The sequence below is a fragment of the Morus notabilis genome, unplaced genomic scaffold (genome assembly GCF_000414095.1).
Source record: "Morus notabilis unplaced genomic scaffold, ASM41409v2 Scaffold503, whole genome shotgun sequence".
In the NCBI taxonomy this organism is placed as follows: domain Eukaryota; kingdom Viridiplantae; phylum Streptophyta; class Magnoliopsida; order Rosales; family Moraceae; genus Morus; species Morus notabilis.
The window spans coordinates 234,384-252,591 of record NW_010366489.1 but is presented as its reverse complement, the minus strand read 5'-3'; the positions used below and the strand labels follow the sequence as shown (position 1 = coordinate 252,591).

The following is an 18,208-nucleotide window of genomic DNA, read 5'->3' as shown; positions in this document are numbered from 1 at the left end:
ATAATATAATATAATCATTATTTGTAATTACTTCAGTTATTATTTAAAATAATATTATTATATTCTATACCATAATTATATAGTATATTATATAATGATAGTTTTTTATATTATATTAAATATAATAATACATATATATTATATTGTAATTATATATATTATATTATAGTATAATATAATATAGTCGTACTTTTTAATTATCTACAGCAAAACAACTCCATAATTTATCAAACGCTATTACACTGATTTTGGAATCAGCATAGCTACTATAATTATAGTTTACCAAACACTTAACTGCCTTTTGTAACAGCTGTTTTTTCCTTCAATACAACTAAAAGTAATTTTTTCAAAATCTACAGTACTACCAAACTAAGCATAAGGTTTTTTAGTGGCCGTCCGTATGAAGAAAAGGAGGATTCATCATCTAAAAGGTATGTTTTATGAGCTAATGAGTAATTTAATTTGTTATATTAATAATATAAGTGTAGATCTTGGTTTACAAAAAAAAAATTTGAAACGGCTGAAGCTCCGATGGGTAACTCTCTCTTTCAGCATTCTAGTTATTCTTCTTATTTAGGGCTAGATTTGGGGGAATTTGAGGTCAGTGGGTGAAATTTGGGGAAAATTAGGGTTTTGGGTTCATAATTATTTAGGATTTTTGAGTTCTTCTGTTTGGCTTTATTGATCTTACTTAATCGTTGAATTTGTTGCCATTGAAGCATGGTTTTTTTTGATTGTTTTTTTTTTTTTTTTTTTTTTTTTTTGCTTATATTGCAATATGGCTTGGTCATGGAGTGCATTTGTTTGCTTTTTGGAAACTGGTCATGTTAAATGTTGATTGATTCTGTTTTTATATGTTTAGGTCCCGTTCATTTCACTAATTTGAATTTAGAATTCGAGTTTTGTTAAAGTAAAAAGTTCTCATAAACAGCCGCATCTAATTTTTTTACTATAGTAAAAAGTTATCGCATAAAATCACGTCTCAACTCGAATCAGCGAACTAAACGACTCTAAATTTGATTTCTGGTTATTTGATCAGATTTACACGTAATTAAGGTTTCTAATCCCGTGGACATAGAGATTAAGATAGACCAACTATAAACCTGCGAGCCTATGATTTGATTCAATGATTATGATAGGTTGAAAAGGCCTATTGGTTTAAGGGGGTGTTGATTAGTTTTGTTTTTGGTCCTGTATGGTTAATGATTTTCTGTTTCCAGATTTTGTTGTACATGTAGGCTTTGTTTGTAATTTTATATGAGAATTTTTTACTATAATAAAAAAAGTTAAATATAATTTTTTATTAGAGTTTTTAACTGTAATAAAATTAAAATTAAAAACTCGAATTGGTTAAATGAACGATACCGTAATTTCTGCTTTTCTTGTTTCGTTGTTGTTGCTTCTTAGCTTGAATCTGGTGGATTCCTCGTCTATTCGATTGTTAATGTATTTTTTTTTCATTGAAGTAAAATTTTCCAGTTTCTTATCCAAAAACGACATCCATCTCCATTTTAACAATGATTTACTGTCTTAGGCAGAGGCAGCCGAACTTATAGGCCCAAATAAGAGGAAACTAAACTCGGAACTACTTTCTATATTTATTTCATTAATCTTCCTTATAGTCTATAAAGGCAGAAGTGACAGCGAATCAGAATAACCAAACTGTTTAATTGTAAATGAGGGCGCCAGCAAAACATAGACTACTAACCCAAGCCCGGCCGAACTTATAGGCCCTCATTCATTGGGCTCAGACCCATTTCAAGCAAAAGCCCTAAACCAATTGAAGCAAAGCGACGTCGTTGCAGCCATCTTCCTTTCTTCCAGAGCATCGCCTTCTTGTGTTGTTTGGCAGTCGGGAAACCGGAAGAAAGAGGAAGAACGGAAAGGAAAATCCGAAAGCCGGTAAGCGAAGATGTCGTTCATGAAGGGAGATCTGCTCACGAAAACCAGAAAGCTCGTGAAGGGCTTGGCCATCCCGGAGCCTCGTTGGCTCAAAGCCATGGAACAGTTGGGTTCTTTCTCTCTCTTCTCTCTTACCCTTTCTCAAATCGCACTCTTTCTCGTGTTAATGCAATCAACTTCTTACAATTCAATTATTCATATTCTTCACTGATTTCTCTGTACGTGATTTTCCATTTCTCAGCGCACCGCCTCCGATTTTCCCTCGCAGCGACGGAAAAGTAAAGACGATCACTCTCCCAGAGGATGTTTATGTCAAAAAGTTCAACCATAGCCATCCTGATGCCAGATACGAAGAAGCCTACAGGTAATTTCTTCCATTTTTCCGCAAACCATTCTGTGTGTGTGTGTGTGTGTGTGTGTTTTTTTTTTTTTTTTTTTCTTTTTTTATAATGATAAAGTTTCTGCATAGCAAAACTATGTTTTTGCTTTTACTCATTATTAGAAATTAATTTCTCTGGACCAATTTTTGTTCAACGGTATCCGTGTAGGATGAAGATTTGATAAAGTCGTTTGAAGTCTTAAAATTTTGGAGTTTCAATTGCTTTTTCTTTCCAGTAAATCAATTTCTCGTATTTAATTGTGAATGCATAGAATTGCTCAATTTCGCTCGTATATTGCGGCAAAGATATCGATAAAACTGATTAGAAGTTCATTTGTGATCATTGGAAAATAATGCACGTCATGGAAAAACAGTGTCATACACTCAAGGAAACCAAAATATAGCTTGTTAGGACAAAAATAAATAAATCTGAGACGAGTTTTGCTCATAACCATTTTACTTTTCATTTTTAATGAATGTAAGGACTAGCTTAATTTACCCGAACCAATATTTAGTTAATCGTCTATTTTAGAATACGACGAAAGACATTTTGGAAGGCAATGCGTACAATATATCAGCATTTACTGGGTTTTGTGTTTGAACAGGTTTCGCAGTTTTGATCCTCCGCCAGGCCGGGTATTTGGTCAGCGGGTGCTGGAGTTGAAGGAGCAAGGAGTTGGCGAGGATGATGCAATTGCGGTAGCAGATGTATGTATCCGAATTTGTATTTTTTTATTTTTTGTCGACTTTGTCTATAGAATGAACTCTGTTGCTTACTGATTCTTTGGTGGTGATAGATGGAATACCAGGCAGAGAAGAAGGCGAAGAAGAAGGCATATTCTCGGCTGAAGAGAATTTCGCGTATTCTAGGGAAGAAGCCTCCTCCTAACCCGTACCCTAGTGCTATCAAAGAGATACAAGCTGAGGAGAGAAAGTATGTCCATGAGAGATTCTTCAACCCCCGGAGTAGAGACATAATAAGGCAGATGAAAGAGGAGAGATTCAGAGCTCTTGGCTGGTAGGCCTGTTTTGATAGTCAACAAGTTTTGGTTAGACTGAAGTTCTAATAATTTTATGCTCTTAAGGTTATTTGCCTTTTGAGGTTTAATTCAAAACATACTGCAAGTTTTTTGCGCAAAAAGAAACTACTTTTTTTTTTTTTTTTTTTTGGTCACAATGCACCTTTATAGAATGCTATGTGTTATGTTAACGATTGGTTCTGCAAGTAGATCTTTTGAGGTTTAAGTTATGATAATTTGATGGTTCGGGACTCTTGTTATATTTGTCGATTGGCTTCAGAGATTAGTCAAATTTCATTGCAAGCTTTTGCAGAAAGTAGCCAATTCAAATGTTATCATGCGCTTTCTTATGTTTGTGGTTTTTGTTATCAGTTTTTTCTCTGGGGTGAAAAGTTTGATGTTTTGTTCCCACACCATATCAAAGTAAGGGCGGCAAACACGAATTGTTTATTAAACGTGTTAAAAATGTGAACTCAAACACGATTTATTTATTAATTGTGTCAACTTGTATAACCCGTTTAAATTAATATATTAAATAAATAAATAATATAATAATGGTTTATTTAATACAATTAAGACGCGTTTAACATGTCTATTGGTCAATTTATCTTTTTTTTAAAAAAAAAAATAAATGAATTTGACCTACAAATATTAAAATTCACATTATTTGAATCTAATATGTCATATAAATTTTCATGTTATATCACATATAATTAGATTACAGATAACACATATAGTTAATCGTGTCAATTCGTGTCAGGAGGTCAATTCTAACCTAATTTATTTATTAATCGTGTTAATTGTGTCAATTCGATTATGATCCAAATTCATTTATAGTAAACTCAAACTCTTTAATTTTATGTAAATTTTAAATCATGTTGGCTACTCAAATTGTCAGCTAACCAGCAAAAAAAAGAGTACATTCCTCCGTTGACTTGTGGGCAGAAGACCTAGGCTCAGCCCGGCTTGGGTGCTTGCCGGCCTGGTCCATGTCTTTTTGCAGGCCATGCCGAGCCAAGTATTGGGCCATGGGCTGGCCCGTTTGCTCTAAATTAGAATAAAGGGCCCTCGAAAAATATATACCTTCCTCATTGTGCAAGGAATTCCTTTTTTTCCCTTTTCCCCTCCTCCCCTTTTCCCCTTTCTATTTCACTGTAAATTTCTACCGAGAAATTGTTAATTTATTAGTAAATGAACATGATTCCGGTATATAATCAAACATAGCCCACCAAAGAACACTCTTTTGTATATGCATGCCAGCTCACAACTTTTTATAATTCGGTCAGTTGTGTCTGTTTGGTTCATAGATTAGAATTATTTTCGATTTACGTGTATTTTTTGTGAAAAAAATATTGTAACAAATCATGAATTATGATTCGAATCAGAAAATGAATCCTCCAACCAAACAGGCTAGCAAAAAAAAAAAGAAAAAGAAAAAAACTTGCTCTATCACTCTTTCTTGATCTTGACCCAAGGAACAAACACCCTTAACACACCCTATCTATATAGATAGTATAGATAGATAAATAAAATTAGTCTTTTTAATAGAAATATAAATATAAATAGATAAAAATGGTTGATGAATAGAATGTTGCCAATTGAGGTTGTGTGGAACAGCATCCAGCCACCTCAGCTCCAAAATCTCACACACTTCCAATTTTAGTCCCCACATTTTTCCCCCTTTCTTGACCCATTCAAAATCCCTACAAACAAAACAACTTGCAAAAGTGGCACACCATTTTTATCTGCAAACCAAATCACACACCAATTTCCTTTGCTTTCTTTTCCTCCACAACAGCCATGGAAGCAGCTTCCACAGCAACTTCAGCCATCAACTTCCTTTCAACCACCAAAAAACTAACCAACCCAACAAAACTCCTCACATTTGTCAACATCTCCAAATCCATTACCAAACCCAGAAACAATTCTCTCTCTCTCTCCTGCTGCTCCACAAAACCCGACACAAACACTGACAATGTCGGAAACCAAGATCCCACCTTTGACATTGGCCTAAATTCAGAACAACCCAAATCGCCAAAACCCAATTCAAGCGACCAACTTTCCTCTCTCTCGCCATCTTCCGCGTCTTCCTCTGGTGGGTTGGTGTTTGATTTGGGAATTGAGAACTCATGGGACAGCGCGGAAATTGGGTCTCCGGTTGTGAAAAGGTTTCTAAGCGATGAAGAAGAGAGATGGTACATGTGGTACCACGGCAGATCATCAAGATCAAAAAACGACTCAGAAAACCCATGTTTGGATTCGGTCGGATTAGCGGTTTCAAGCAATGGGGTCCACTGGGAGCGAGGTGTGGGACCGGTCCAGGCCAGCAGGGATGTGGGTTTTGTGATGAGTTGTGGCAAAGATTGGTGGGCTTTTGACACTCTAAGCATTAGACCTTCTAAGGTTGTGATAATGTCAAGCTCAAAGGTCAGAGTTTCTAGTGCAGTTTATTGGATGTACTACACTGGGTTCAGTTCTGAGGAGATTGATATTGATATTTCTGATGAGTCTTTTAAATTCAGTCTTGAAAACCCAGAAAGGTTTTTTGGAGATTTTGAGGGTGGTTCAACTTCAAGTGGTAAAATTCACAAGTCTTTACCTGGTTTAGCAATTAGCCAAGATGGGAGGTATTGGGCTAGAATTGAAGGTGAGCATCATAGTGGAGCTCTATTTGATGTTGGGGCAGAAAAGGAATGGGATTCCTTGTTCATTGCCTCACCACAAGTTGTTTTCCATGGGAATGGGGATTTAAGGATGTACTACCACTCATTTGATGTTGGGAATGGGGAGTTTTGCATTGGAATGGCTAGGTCAAGAGATGGGATTAGGTGGGTGAAGTTGGGGAAGATCATTGGTGGTGAGAAAAACACTAGTGGTGCCTTTGATGAGTTTGGAGCGCTTAATGCCAATGTGGTGAGAAATAGGAAAGATGGCAAGTACTTGATGGCATATGAAGGGGTTTCTTGTAATGGAGAGAGAAGTATTGGTTTGGCAATGTCCCAAGATGGGCTTAAGAATTGGACCAAGTTTAGAGATGGGCCTGTTTTGAAGGCTTCAGAGGCCCAAAATGGGTGGGACAATAGAGGGGTAGGATCACCTTGTTTGGTTCAAATGGATGGAGAAGAAGATGAGTGGAGATTGTATTATAGAGGTGTTGGGAATGAGGGAAGAACAGGGATTGGAATGGCGGCTTCTCATGGGAGTGATTTTGGGAGGTTTACAAGATGGACAGGATTTCACATGTAAGGTTTTGTTATACATGTAATGTGTTTGTTATTATTGTGATTTTAAGATGGGAAAATTTCAATCATTATTATTATTGTTTTGTTGGTCAAGAATAGGATGAAATGGGTGTTTGTTTTGTTTGTATGGACTAGTCAATGAAGTGCAGTGTAATTAACGAAACCCACAGGACACACCCGGGAGACGTCTGGGGCCCTTCAGGGTAAGGGGCTCCTCCAGGGCCTCTCTAGGGCCCCTTCGGGGGCACCCCTGTGCCCCCCCGGGACGCCCCTGGCGCCGCCACGGGACGTGCCTGGGGCCCCCCCGAGACGTCTCTGAGAGTCCCCTGGGAAGCCCCCGAGGCACCACCGGGACACCCCCTGGACACCCCCGAGGACCACCCGGGGCACCACCGGGACACGCCCGGGAGATCCAAGTGCCAATCACGGAAATATATGAACGTTTAAAGGTTAAAAGCTGTAAAAATAAGATTATCTCTAAGTACTCATCACATACCGCATTGTTCAATCAATTTAACATTTGACACTAATCCTAAGGAGCCTTTCTGATTTAAACTGGCTTTGCAACTCTGACATACACGTTAGTGTTGTTGTAGTAGCCAGCCCCTGACTTATCCTCATTGTCAAGATCAAGTTCTGAATCCGACTTTACTTCTATATACATAACTTGACAGTATATAGCCTAAAATTTGGTAAATCTACCTAGGATGTATTAGTGAGCAACTATCAACAAGATATAATCAGAACCGTAGATAATTTTTAGGAAGGTTGAAGAAGCAAAATCAAGCTCCTGATTAATTCAAGCAAAAAAACAAAAAAACAAAAAAACAAAACAAAACAAAATTAAATATTGGCTTAGTAGTGGCTACTACTGTTTGGACTTGGATCCACAAATAAATGTTGGCCCAGTTGTGGTGGAGTCATATATGGGCTCTTCACACATATAGCAAAGAGAAAATTGTATACCCTTAAACACATCTTTTTAGAGTTTTATTGTAATAAGTTATTCTTTGATAATAATTTGTTAAATTATAGATAATAATTTATCAAATTTTAGACATTAATATGTTAAATTATGCCCGCTGATGATATATGTCAAATTATTAATAATAATCTGTTAAATTACTTATTCTAAAGAGGTAAAATTTAATAAGCTAATGTTGAGACCCAAAAATCATTAAGATAATAACTATATCATTTTGTTATATTTATAATATTATGAAAATTTTGTAAAATTTCAACTCAAGGTATGAACATGTAATTCTCATATATGAAGCGGGCCGTGTGTGATCCGCTATAGGCATGAATGGCAAAAAGGGCCCAAATAATAACACTTTACACCTAAATAATCTTGTAAAGTTTAATGTTTATAAGATTGAAATTGAAATAGGGAGAAATAGGAAAATAAGCCAAGACTTGAGATGAATTAAAATTAATAGGCCAATAGTTTACATAAGTTAATAAATAGACTAAATTACTATTTTTGTCCATAACTTGTCTGGTTATGAACCATAATTTGACAAGTTATTATCCATTTTTGTCCATAACTTGTCTGGGCTATGAACCATAACTTGACAAGTTATGGCCTATTAATTTCTATATCTAAAAGTTAGCCTATATACTTTCTTAAACTTTTCATATTGGCCTATTTTTTACTATTTTCGATTGAAATATTTAAGCAATAGAAATTTAAGTAGGAATTATGTAATGACTTTCACATTTTATGATAAAAATTATTTTGTAATTATTATAATGATTTTAATTTTGGTTATTTTTAAAAACTTTTTAATTTTTGCTATATTTTAATATGACTAATAGTATTATGCTATATGCCTAATTCCTCAATTCTCTTTGAGTATTAATCATATATTAGTGTAAAGTTATTTAGTAATATATATATATATATATATATATATATTGTATGCCAAAACTCATTTAAATATGCATCGAAATATTAGATAGAACATGTCGATCGGAACTCACTATAACAAATAAAACAACACAACAACAACAATCAAAGAAACTCAGCTAATTGAAAATGAGGAAATGAGACAAAGTTTTGACTTTTACTCTTACTCTTTATTTTTATCTTTTTTAGTCAAATGACTTTATTAATTAAAAGTAAAAGATAAAAATTCAAACTCATGTACTCTTAATAAGTCATTAAAAATTGATTGGGATTAGCCCATGTAGTGAGTCTTTTAGATAGCAGTAAAAAAACTACAGATTACTACAATTTAATACAAATTAATAGTGATTGAAAAAAAAAAAAAAAACAGACATTTCTTACAAATTACAACAATGAGTGGGGAAAAAAAAGATCTCAAAAGTACTTCTTCAAATTTCGTAAAGCTCTGCATTAATTCATTTGAGGGGAAAAAAAAAGTTCATCCGTTTGCTATGATTACTTTATCCAATTTTTCACTTCACAAATTTATTGCACAGAGACAAACTAAGCTAGATAACAAGTAGCATCCATACAAAAGTGTGCACAGTTCTATCTAAAGAGGAAAAACTAAGAAGAGCGGATCTGCAATGAATTGAAGCAAGAAAACAAAAAATAAAAATAAGAAATAAATAATTTGCAAGGAGACAAATTAAGTAAAGAGTGGAATAATGTGTGTTCTGAACTCAAAGCAAAACAAGAATGATAAAATTAAGTAACATGATCTGAAGAATGCATATAATTACCTCCAAGCCAGAATTAGAAAATGCCCTTCCAAGCCAGGACTTGAATGAAACAGCAGAGAAGAAGGATTATGGTCCGTTCACTTCGCTGATTCGAGTTTAGAATTTGAGTTTTTCTATAGTAAAAAGCTCTTACAAACAATCACATCTAAATTTTTTATTACAGTAAAAAGTTCTCACATAAAATCACATCTCAACTCGAATTTTAAACTCGAATCAGCGAAGTGAACGAGCCCGCAACAAGACAGTATTTATAACAAAGTCCAGTGAGAAAATAAAATAAAATAAAATAATAGTATTTATAAGTAGCTGGGCGAGGAATTCTAGGCATTTTCTTCCCTAGGCATAGAGCACTCAAGTGTTTGGACTATATAAAATGTATTCATACACGCAATCCGAGAAGTAACGGGTAAATTACATACGATTTGGTCCACATTTCGTCAATATTGATCAACGTATATATCGAGAATCGATTGATGCTCAAGTTATGAGAAATAGTTTTTTTTTTTTTTTTTTTTTTTTTTTGTAAGAAAAAACGAACTGTAGTTAAGTGTTTAGAAATAAGTTTTCAAGTGTATTCCAAATTATCGTAAATCTTTTCAGAGACAATACCTTAATTTATTTAATGTGAAACGTAAATCATTTTAGAGACAAGACCTTAATTTATTTAAGAGAAATAGTATAAAATATGTCAATATGAAAAGTTTAAAAAAGTATATAGGTTAACTTTTAGTTATAGAAATTAATAGGTCATAACTTGTTAAGTTATGGTTTATAACCAGATAAGTTATGGACAAACTTATCAAGTTATGGTTCATAGTTAAACAAGTTATGGACAATAACTTGTCAAGTTATGGTTCATAACCAGACAAGTTATGAATGAAAACAGTAATTTGACTTATTTATTAACTTGTGTAAAGTGTAAACTATTGATCTATTAATTTTAATTCATCTCAAGTCTTGACATATTTTTCTCTTTCTCCCTTTATTTAACGTGAAATCTAAAAGGTGGATTATATACGTACGCAAATCTTGTTATCAAATAGTTATGATTGGCTACATTATAAATTGCTCAAATTAAATGTGTAAGAACAGTCTAATTAATTGTAAGTCTTCATTCTAGTCATAAATTGAGAGTTTAAATCACCCTAACCTCATTTAAAAGTGGTGACATTCTCCTCTTTTTATATAAAAAAAAATGTTCAAATTCATTTGAGTTCTTGTATATAAATTTCCGAATTTTACTAAAAAACGATATTTAATTATGCACTATATTGTGCTAAGTCATTGAATCAAGCGAAAGAGCCCCAAAAGGAAATTGTATAAAGCAATATATTTATATGGCAACTTTTATCGTGAGACCCTAAAAAAACCTCTTCCAGTGGAACTCATGCTTTTAACTATTAGATTAATTTTTTAACGGACGGATTTATAACAGGAGCAGGAGCAGTTATGTGTGGCATATTATAAATTTTTTAATGCAAACTTTACACAAATCTAACCGTTAAAAAATTAAACCATCTATTAAAAGTGGGGATTTCATCGGTGGATTTTTTTTAAGAGTTCCACCATAGAGGTTGTCTATTTATATATCTATAATCTATAACCATATATTAAAGGGGAATGCACTTACTATTCATCTAGACACAAAAGAACTATTTACAATTTTTGTTAAGTTATTTTGTCTTCTTTTGCGCCACGTGTCAATTTTTAATTCGGTGATTTTTAGTGGAATACACGTATCGTTGCATAAATGATTCATCATTTTAGTTTATCACATGTCCAAATAGTATTTGTTAAAAAAATGAGCTCATGTGAATCACGATGCAGGGAATCAAACGTTGATCAAAAGTGGCCGACAAAAGCGCCACGTGTTGCGTTCTAATTGACTGATGAGAATCACAGTGGGGCTCTCCTGATGCAGGCCTACTGCTCCACTCACCTTTTCTGCGCGTACTGTTCACGCACACATCAAAACCATTGATAAGCTTCATCCGACGGCCGAAATAAAATTTTATTTTATTTATTTATTATTATTATTACTTATTATATTTATATATTTATTTATAACTAATTTGTGGTCCGATTTTATTTGTCTTAACACCTTTTTGTACTAAATCTCTTCCATATTACTAAAATAAAAATACTATGAATAATTTGAATAAAAATAAAAATAAATAAAAATGCACTAAAATAAAATAAATTAAATAAAACGAAATAGAACTAATACAAAACACAACAAAATAAGTTAAAAACATTTTTTTGTGTCTTTTTAGATCTTTTTCTCGCTTTTGTCTTCATTCCTTTTATGTCCTTTTTTTCTTCTTTCTCTTTTTTTTTTAAAAAAAAAAAAAACAACAATTAATATAATTGTTATCTTAAATAAATGACGCGCGAAGTGCGGGTTAAAGACTATTGATACAAATAAATATGTTATAATCAGTATTAATTGATCATGTGTATATATATAATCAGTTTTGGATTGGTATGTATTGCACCATGTATCATGATAATAATCATCCAAATTAATGGTAATTTATAATTAGTTGAAACACATCTCTGATCTATGATGAAGGATTATATAATAAAGTTGGCTATACTATGAGTAATTTTGTTTGACAATCATATTTACTTACATCATTGAATTTGCACTTCACCTGTCTGTTTGGTGCGGAGGATAGGATAGTATTGAATAGAAGAATTACAAGAAATTGGTCAATAGGATTACATCATGTATGGTTTCAATCCCTCACTCTTTGTGATAATTACAGTAACGTAGAAAAAATATACACCATATATCATAACTTCCCATGATGTTTCTTCTTTTTTTTTTTTTTTTCTTTTTAAGGGACCAGGTCCACGATATTTGCTTTAGTTTCATTAAGAACTCCAGCATATATCAATCATGTATTATTCCACGGCGTTCCAGCTGAAGCTGATCTCATGAGATCTCTCAGTTAATTTTTCTTTAATAACTTTTGTTTAAAAAACAAGCCAAGCATATCAGACAGCATATATATTGTTCTTGAATTATACACACACACACACACACACACACACATATATACATATATATATATATATTCATTTACATATCATGTAATCACATGCATATTTACGCAAATAATTAAACAATTATTTACTTATTTTTTTATGAGGTGTCCTGAAACTAATGATTGGTTTGAAGGGCGCAGAACACACACACACACACATATATATATATATATATATGTATATGTATATTGTATGGGTAAAATGGCATGTCATTGCTTTTCACGTTTTCGGACCATTGGCACTGAGAAAATTGCAAACGAGATTAAGTTTTAGAACATGGATATTTGTCACTTTAGTGTAACAATTAATGGATTCAACCACATTAGTTGAGTTAAGATATACGAACATTATTTCTATACTGCTATAGCATTTAAGCAGTCCATGCCGTTTTGATTATAATATATAAATATACAAAGCTAACTGCATTGATTTCGATCATCGATCAAGGCTAGCTTTATTTTTTATTCGCACGTATTCTTTGGTGTATATAGGTCTACGTCTAAATATACATAATTACGTTGTTATATAATATTATATATATGTGTGTCATATATATATAAATATGTAGCCGTTAGTGGTTATTTATAAATTCACAAGACATATGTATGTATGTATAAGATGCCTCGCAATTAAATAATGATCAATATATCCACAGCCATATACGAAAAGAAGTTAAAGAAGGGAGATTGATGGTTCCACGTCTATCTTTACACAGTGTTACATAATTATTATATTTATACATATGGTCATATAATAGTTATATTTAAAATGGTGTCTAACAAATTATATTATATTAAAAATTTTAAATACTAATTAATTAATTTATTTATATTTTTATATTTAAGTCTATTAAATGACGTCATATTATGAGACACAAAATTAAAATTAAAGAGGTGGTTTGAATCTACATACATATAATTAAACTATAGATTAAAAACCAGTCTGAATTATCAAAACAAACGTGTGAAATGAAGGGGAATACCAGTATGTGAAAGGAAGAGAAATGCTAGTGTTGCTCGTTCAGTGACCATTCTTTTTATTATTTTCTGCATTCATTGTTTAATATATGAAATCTAGTACTATCTCATTTTTTACTAAAGTAATAATATATTATGTTAATAGAGTTCATCATATGTCAAGCAGTGAAATGTGCAATATAAAATAATATTATTACGAGTAATATTATAGGAAATGTCTTCCATCCGGCAGACAATATTTACCTGACTGATTCGGCGGAAGACATTATACAAGATTTATGTTAAATTACACAACTATCGTATGTAAATATACAAAATATATGATGAATTGTACAACTTGTCATATAACTTATACATATTTACAATTGTATAACTTTTATATGTTAAATTATACGAGGCGTATGCTAAATTGTACAAGACATATGTTAAATTGTACAATGTGTAAATATACAAAATTTATACTTTATTATACATATTTACATATAAATATATACCATTTATGCTGAATTGTCCGTTTCAATCCGGTTAATAATAAATGGCGATGTAAATACTTTGCCTAATATTATATATACATATGTATATTTACGCACACAAATGTATAAGAGTGCAGGCAGAATCGAGAGTGTGACATCCGTAAAGCACCTGCATCCTATAACATTTCCTATAGTTATGATTGCCTCAGGGGGAGATCGGTCTATTTCTTCCAATCAGACTGTCACGACTCACATTAAATACAATTAGAAAGAGACAGTCAATATTCATTACTGCTCTGACCCTCGTCCATTAATGCATCTTCAACGGACGTCCACTACTACTACACAGCTAGCTAGGATAAAGTTATCGCCAACAAAACCTTTTACTTTGTACGTACCGATCATCGTTACTCTAGCTTTATCTTTTATTAATAACGTTTGGTATTTAACAAAATTACTTATCAATATACGTCCTTGTGACAACGGTAATTCACATTATTCCCATCGTACGTATTGCCAAATTAACGTTGATTAATTGGTAGCATCAGTTTTTTTTTTTTTTTACCGTAGGTTAAAATGATAACAGTTTACTTTTTGTGTATGTGTATTATACAGGAGTATTTCTATTCATTTTGATGGAGATAAAAAATCTCGCTACTCACAAAACGTGTTTTGTTTTGTTAATTAACGAGTGTTCAAACCAGCTTGTCAGCGCACGCACTTCGATTAATCTACAAAACTTGTAAACCGTATTATCAAAAACGTTTTCTACACAGATCAGAGAATGTTGATAGGTTTCGCTACTATTTAATTCCTATTTAGTATCCATTATCCGGACATTAGGTCGTAAATTTAGATGCATTAGATGAAAAATTAGTGTGAGAGAAATAGTTTATTTGAAAGATTAATATGCATGTATCTAGACTAACTAGGACAATGTCCTGGTTTGCGAAAAGACGTTGGCTCCTCTGTAATGAATTTAATTCTGTGTTGCTTTGCACCTACAGATGGGAACATGATTAATATTGTAACGGGTAAAGAAGTACCGGCGATTACTGAATTGCGTTTGCTCTCGATCTAAGGTGTTGTTTGGTTGGGGGATTCGTACCTCGATTTAAATCATAGTTCATAATTCGTTACAGTATTTTCTCTCATAAAAAATACACGTAAATCGAAAATGATTCTAATTTATGAACCAAACGTCTTCTAAAAATAGAGAGTACTGCGTTCATTGCGCTACAGTGACTATCTCCTTCTCTGCTCATGGTTTTTGACAGCAGTAGTACTCGATCGCGCGAGATTCTGTAACACTGGCACACTATTCTCTTGACATATCCATGACTGAAATTTTTGTCATAGTACATTGAGAATTTTACATTAGGATTTTCCATATGTTGGCTTTTTTAATTGGAATCTTCCATAAGTTTTTGAGTGCTTTTTAATTAATTTAATATGATTTTAATTAGATCTAACTTTTAGAAACACGAACTGTCATAATTAATTTCTGTTATCATATAGTCTTATTATTCTATTTCAAAATGATTTGAAATCTTTAAATACAATTGTTTAATTTTATGTATGATGATTTAGCATTCAAAAGTGCATGTTATCTATTGGGTTTTGATATGATCTAACATTTTATTTTTTTTAATAAAGAAAAATACATTAGTTATTAGATTTTGAGATGATCATCCGAAATATGAATGTAACACGCATGTTATAATTAGTAGGTTTCTTCTACTTATATATAAACACAAAATCCTAGATCATATAAACTAAAGATCAACTGACTGAGATTCATCGTGACCGTTTCGTTCAGTCCAACAATATAATGAAGTGCTCGTGCATGGTACAAGTTGCACATGTTTGCCATTTTTTAATTAAAAAAAGTCACCATACAACATATACTATATATATACATATATATATATATATATATCATGTGTTAAATATTGTTATAGTTCGTTCCATTTGACAGTTTAGCTCGATCTGGACTAAGTCTCATGCCATAGTTAATGGTAAAACTAACTTGGTATTATATAACAGGAAACAGAAATTTCCAAGCTGAGCTTTTAAGGTGACGTGAGGGGAATAAAGAAATAAGATCTCATCTATTTTATCGATTCGAGTTTTACTACAGTAAAAAACTTTAAAAAACAATTATATTTAACTTTTTTACTATAATAAAAAGCTTTTACATAGAATAACGTCTCAAATCGAATTAAAAACTCAAATTAACTGTTAAAAATGAAATAGAGAAATTAATGCTAGTGATAAGATGTTCACGTGATGAGTTATTATACGATCTTAAAACGAGTACTTAGATTGTCATTAAAACTAGAACTTTTTTCCTTATTATTAGTATACTAGTTAAGTTGAATTATCATCCCTGCTTAAGATCAGGTATCATCTTTTCTTCCATATTGATCATTAGCATTAATCTAAATTAAGATAGTAACTAGAATATCGCTAGAACTTGAACTAGTACACAAACTGCAAACTATCATGTCAAAACACAGGCGACCCAGTCGGCGAAGCGTTAACCAAATTCAGTATGCTGTTCCAGTAGCTCTTGTTCTCCTCAAATATTCCACTGGCCCCGGCACAGCTTCCGTCGCTGCCGCCATTATTACCGCCTTCTTCGCCGCCGTCCGCAGACGAGTTCGGCTGGTCATCGTTGACGGAGTTGTACCCAAACACGTCCGCAAAACCTTCCATGATATTAGCAAGTCCATGCACACTATTAGTACTGGTGGTTGACGTTATTGTCGTTGTTGTCACGTTCTCAATATTATTCCCCGTCCTGAAACCCTCCACAAACCAAGCACTGGCATTGTCCGTACAGCCAAAAGCAATGTCTTGCAACGACATCGTATTGTTCTGGTCATGGTGATGATCATCGAGAGAGTCCACGCCGAACCCGACGGCGGCTTGAACCGCAAAATTGGTGGTGACGGTGGCGGTGGCGCTGCCGCTATGATCGGGGAAATTCAACGTGGATGTCGGAGATTCTAGGTCATCCATGGCCATCATACACGCCATAATATTGTTGTTAGTGTTGTTGTTGTTGTTAGTGGGCTTGGTCAACCACGCGCCTTGCCAGGCCTTGAGCACGTCGAGGCACGGCGGCACGGCGGCGGCTTTGGGGAGGAACTGATGGGCCGAAGCTGAGCCGAGCTGGTGAGACACTAGAGGGTTGTTGTTGTTGTTGCTGGAGACTAGTAGCTTGGATTCCCTGACAAGTCTTGCTTCGGCTTCGAGCCGAGCGCTCTCCCACTGAGCCATGTGGCTCAAGTTGGCGGCGTCCTTGGGGTTGCCGGTGCCGGAGCCGAGGGCGTTGGTCTTCGGCTTGTGAGTCACCGGATCAATCCCCATCTTGGTCAGCCTCTTCTTCAGGTGGGTGTTCCAGTAGTTCTTGATTTCATTGTCCGTTCTCTTTGGCAAGTGAGTTGCTATAGCAGACCACCTATAAATTATAATCATACAAAAGAAAATCATTATTATCACATTAAATAATAAGGAAAAAAGATCCTGAGAATAACAAGCTAGGGCTTTTGTGATTTGTGATATTATTTATACGTACGATGTTATTATATGATCTATTGTGCGATCACTTTCTTTGTAAGGATATAATGGACTAGCTAGATGAGAATAAGAGACGAGAAAAGCAGTGGCGCGGGAGAAATTAATGGAGAAAATCATAATATTCATTAATTAGATTCTACTGAAACTTTCAGAAGTGTATTTATAATATTATTTAATACCATCTTATTTTCATTTTATTTAGAAATTAATATTTACCTGTTACCAAGAAGAGCATGGAGTTGGATAATGGTCTGTTCTTCTTGCAAACTAAACTTTCCTCTTTTGATATCAGGTCTAAGGTAGTTTGTCCACCTTAGTCTGCAGCTTTTCCCACATCTTTGAAGCCCTAGACATGATCATAAACAGAGAAAACATCACTCAAAAATAACTTTAAAATAAAGCAAATTAAGCTACTACTATTATTACCCAATACACATATATACTATATATACATGTATATACTGAAGAAGTTGTGAATTATATTAAGAAATAATTATTACCAGCTTTTGCAGGCAAGGCTCGCCAGCTTCCATGACCGTGTTCTTCAATATAAGCCAATAGCTTCTGGTCTTCTTCAGGAGTCCATGGACCTTTTTTCAAACCTACTTTCTCACAGCAAGGAGACCTTCCCATAATTTTCAGCTAAATCCCAAAACCCAAGTAGAAGAATTAAGCTAAAGTTTTCTTTTGTCCGAGAGAGAGAGAGAGAGAGAGAGAGAGAGCGTTACTAGAGAACACGTAAATGGAGATTTAGGAAGAAAAAAAGTGTGAAAGAGATTGGGGAAAATGAAACGAAGCGGTGCAATATATATAGGAGGTAGAGTAACAAATAAGAGGATGAGTTATATCGAGGTATAAGTACAAAACATAAAAATAAATAAATAAAAAC

At 33.5% G+C, this 18,208-nt stretch overlaps 3 protein-coding genes across 3 annotated transcripts; 2 read left to right on the top strand and 1 right to left on the bottom strand.

Moving 5' to 3' along the window:
- The first annotated feature begins 1,827 nt into the window (after positions 1 to 1,827).
- Positions 1,828 to 3,608, top strand: LOC21398773. The gene is made up of 4 exons (XM_010110399.2): positions 1,828 to 2,007; positions 2,144 to 2,266; positions 2,887 to 2,989; positions 3,079 to 3,608. Exons 1-4 carry the CDS (start codon positions 1,913 to 1,915, stop codon positions 3,301 to 3,303), a joined length of 546 nt encoding a protein of 181 aa, XP_010108701.1. The 5' UTR covers positions 1,828 to 1,912; the 3' UTR covers positions 3,304 to 3,608.
- A 1,395-nt stretch (positions 3,609 to 5,003) lies between these two features.
- Positions 5,004 to 6,699, top strand: LOC21398772. Its single transcript, XM_010110398.2, has one exon. The coding sequence runs from the start codon at positions 5,101 to 5,103 to the stop codon at positions 6,544 to 6,546; it is 1,446 nt and encodes a 481-aa protein (XP_010108700.1). The 5' UTR covers positions 5,004 to 5,100; the 3' UTR covers positions 6,547 to 6,699.
- A 9,543-nt stretch (positions 6,700 to 16,242) lies between these two features.
- On the bottom strand, positions 16,243 to 17,972 carry LOC21398771 (transcription factor MYB106). The gene is made up of 3 exons (XM_010110397.2): positions 17,820 to 17,972; positions 17,536 to 17,665; positions 16,243 to 17,200 (listed from the first exon to the last, which is right to left on the bottom strand). Exons 1-3 carry the CDS (start codon positions 17,950 to 17,952, stop codon positions 16,243 to 16,245), a joined length of 1,221 nt encoding a protein of 406 aa, XP_010108699.1. The 5' UTR covers positions 17,953 to 17,972.
- Between the last annotated feature and the right edge of the window lie 236 nt (positions 17,973 to 18,208).